This window comes from Orycteropus afer, unplaced genomic scaffold, assembly GCF_000298275.1.
Source record: "Orycteropus afer afer isolate SDZICR_OR568_19922 unplaced genomic scaffold, OryAfe1.0 scaffold00025, whole genome shotgun sequence".
Taxonomy (NCBI): domain Eukaryota; kingdom Metazoa; phylum Chordata; class Mammalia; order Tubulidentata; family Orycteropodidae; genus Orycteropus; species Orycteropus afer.
In genome coordinates, this window is record NW_006921612.1 from 6710227 (window position 1) to 6713118 (window position 2892).

The 2892-nt window shown below is 38.0% G+C and overlaps 1 protein-coding gene across 1 annotated transcript in view; it reads right to left on the bottom strand.

Annotated features, from left to right (window-relative positions):
* Window positions 1–2892, bottom strand: part of TAF1B (TATA-box binding protein associated factor, RNA polymerase I subunit B) — a 119016-nt gene that overhangs the window by 19987 nt on the left and 96137 nt on the right. The window contains exon 13 of the mRNA XM_007935106.2: window positions 1014–1084. Coding sequence (XP_007933297.1) covers window positions 1014–1084 — 71 coding nt within the window. The remainder of the gene's footprint in view (window positions 1–1013; window positions 1085–2892) is intronic.

Consider the following 2892-nt stretch of genomic DNA (forward strand, 5'->3'; position numbering starts at 1 on the left):
ATGCAGCTCTTTCCAAGTCCTATTTTGAGAGTCTTCTAACCTAACCGGACTATTCATAAAGTTGTGCGGTAATGTATCAAACAGTGTTTCTTTGCTATACATAAGGTTTTCCCTGGCCAATTATTTGAGAAGTGGATGGCCTCCTCCACAAAAGCACATGCATATGAGGCGACTGAAAATACCATGACGTGGGTTAGGTGCATCTTAATCTTCAAGGAGGTATCTTTGCTCTTCAGTACATCCATGAGGATGTATGAGGAAGGGGAACAGATAGTGTAGGGCCTTGTAGGCCACTGTCACTCCGAGTAGAATAAGGGGCGACTGCATTTTATGAACCAGTCAAGAAAACTACTTTGAGGATATTCTTCATTTTGAATACAAAAAGTACCTTCTCATTGTCATCAATTTTATTCAAGACACTTGGCTTCAATAACTTTTAGCTATTAAAAAAGTAATACACACCAAAGTAAAACATTTCTAGCCAATGAGAATACTTAAAAGAATACATAACACAAACTAAAGGCAATTCTTCAAACAAAGAGCTCCCAAAGTCACATACACAGGATTTTAGATTTTGTTGAGAACTTAACTCTATTTTTATAATATTAACTCTATTTTTAATATTACTGAAATAAACAGAGGAGCTCTGATGGAGTAGTGCCTAAGGCATTTGACTGCCAACCAGAACACTGGCGGTTCAAACCTACCAGCCACTCCTTGCAAGGAAGGTTGGGCAATCTACTTGTGTAGTGATACCGTCTCAGAAACCCAAAGAACGGTAACTATGAGCCGGATCTGACTTGACGGCAGTGATTTTTTTTTTTTTTTTAAATAAACAGATTAATTCCTATGGAGATTTCTTGAAGGAGATGATGCTCCTTTAGATGTATGTGAATTGTGGAACATTTGTGAAAGAAGTAAGAAAACATTATGTATTCACTTTTCAAGTCAAGATACTAACTTTTCAAAAATTGTTTTGTTATTTGGCATTAATGAGAGGAAATTCAACTCACCTCTTCTTTTATATACTACTGATTTGTCAATGGATGAGTGGTAGAGTGGCTTTTCACTTTTCCATAGGTACCTAGACAAAAAAAAAAAAGTGAGAGCAAGATGGGGAAGAAATGAACTTAAATGCACTTCAGAGAACAGTTTATCTGAAGCAACATCTGAAATTCCTGATATTCAGAGTAATAGTTCTGGCTTAGAATCATCTATTGACACAAAGATAGAGAGCTTAAGTCTGGAAGTAAGCTAGTAGTACTGAGAAAACAGATCAACAGAATAAGGGACTCTCCCATAAGCCTGTCAAATGACCTAAGATCTTGAAGAAATTATTAATTACACAACAAACATGAAAATGGTTTCCCTCACCATAAAATTCCCTTGCTGCTCATTCTTATGATGTAAGGCTACCTATAGAATAATTGTTCCTCCTTGTTTTTGCTCCAACTGCCCTTTTGCTAAGAACTTAGTAGTACTTCTGATTCTGATAACTCCTACAAATAATAATTGGATGAATGTCTCTCTGGCACTTAATCCCTGAAAATCCTTCCTCTTCCTAATTGGAAAAGGGAAAAGAGATCTAGATTCCAGTACGACATGGTTCTATTTGTTGTTGTTATGTGCCATTGAGTCGTTTCCGACTCACAGGAACCCTATTTACCACAGAGCGAAAAACTGCCCGATCCTGTGCCAGCAACACGATCCTTAGTATACCTGAGCCAATCGCTGCAGCCACCATGTCAATTCATCTCGTTGAGGGCCTTCCCCTCTTTTGTTGACCCTCTACTTTACCAAGCATGACATCCTTCTCCAGGGAATGGTCCCTTCTGACAACATGACCAAAGTATGTGAGACGAAGTCTGGCCGTTCTCGCTTTTAAGGAACATTCTGATTGCACTTCTTCCAGGACAGATTTGTTAGTTCTTTTAGCAGACCACCGTACTTTCAGCATTCTTTGCCAACACCACAACTCAAAAGCATCAATTCTTCTTCAGTCTTCCTTATTCATTGTCCAGGTCTCACATGTATATGAGGTGACTGAAAATACTATGGCTTGGGTTAGGCTCATCTTAGTCTTCAAGGAGGTATCTTTGCTCTTTGGCACTTGACAGAGGTCTTTTGCAACAGATTTGTCCAATGCAATATGTCTTTTGATGTTTTGACTGCTGCTTCCATTGGCATTAATTGTAGAATCAAGTAAAATGAAGTCTTTGACAAGTTCAATCTGTTCTCCATCTATCGTGATGCTTATTGGTCCAACTGTGAGGATTTTTGTTTTCTTTATATTGAGCTGTAATCCACGCTGCAGACTGCAGTCTTTAATCTTCATCAGTAAGTACTCCAAGTCACCCTCACTTTTAGCAAGGAAAGCTGTGTCATCTGTGTATCTCAGGTTGTTAATGAGTCTTCTTCCAATCCTGATGCTACGTTCTTCTTTATATAGTGCAGCTTCTTGGATTATTGGCTCAGCATACAGATTGAGTAAGTGTGGTGAAAAGATACAACCCTGATGCACTCCATTCCTGATTTTAAACCATGCAGTATCCCCTTGTTCTGTTTGAATGACAGCCTCCTGGTCTATGTACAGGTTCCTCATGAGTACTATTAAGTGTTCTGGAATTCCCATTGTTATTAATGTTACCCATAATTTATTATGATTCACACAATCAAATGCCTTTGCATAGTCAATAAAACACAAGTAAACATCTTTCTGGTATTTTTTGCGTTGAGCCATGATCTATCTGACATCAGCTACATCTCTCACTGCATGTTCCCTTCTGAATCCAGCTTGCATTTCTGGAAATTCTTTGTCAATATACTGCTGAATTATCTTTTTGAATTATCTTCAGTAAGATTTTACTTGTGTGTGATATCAATGATATTGTT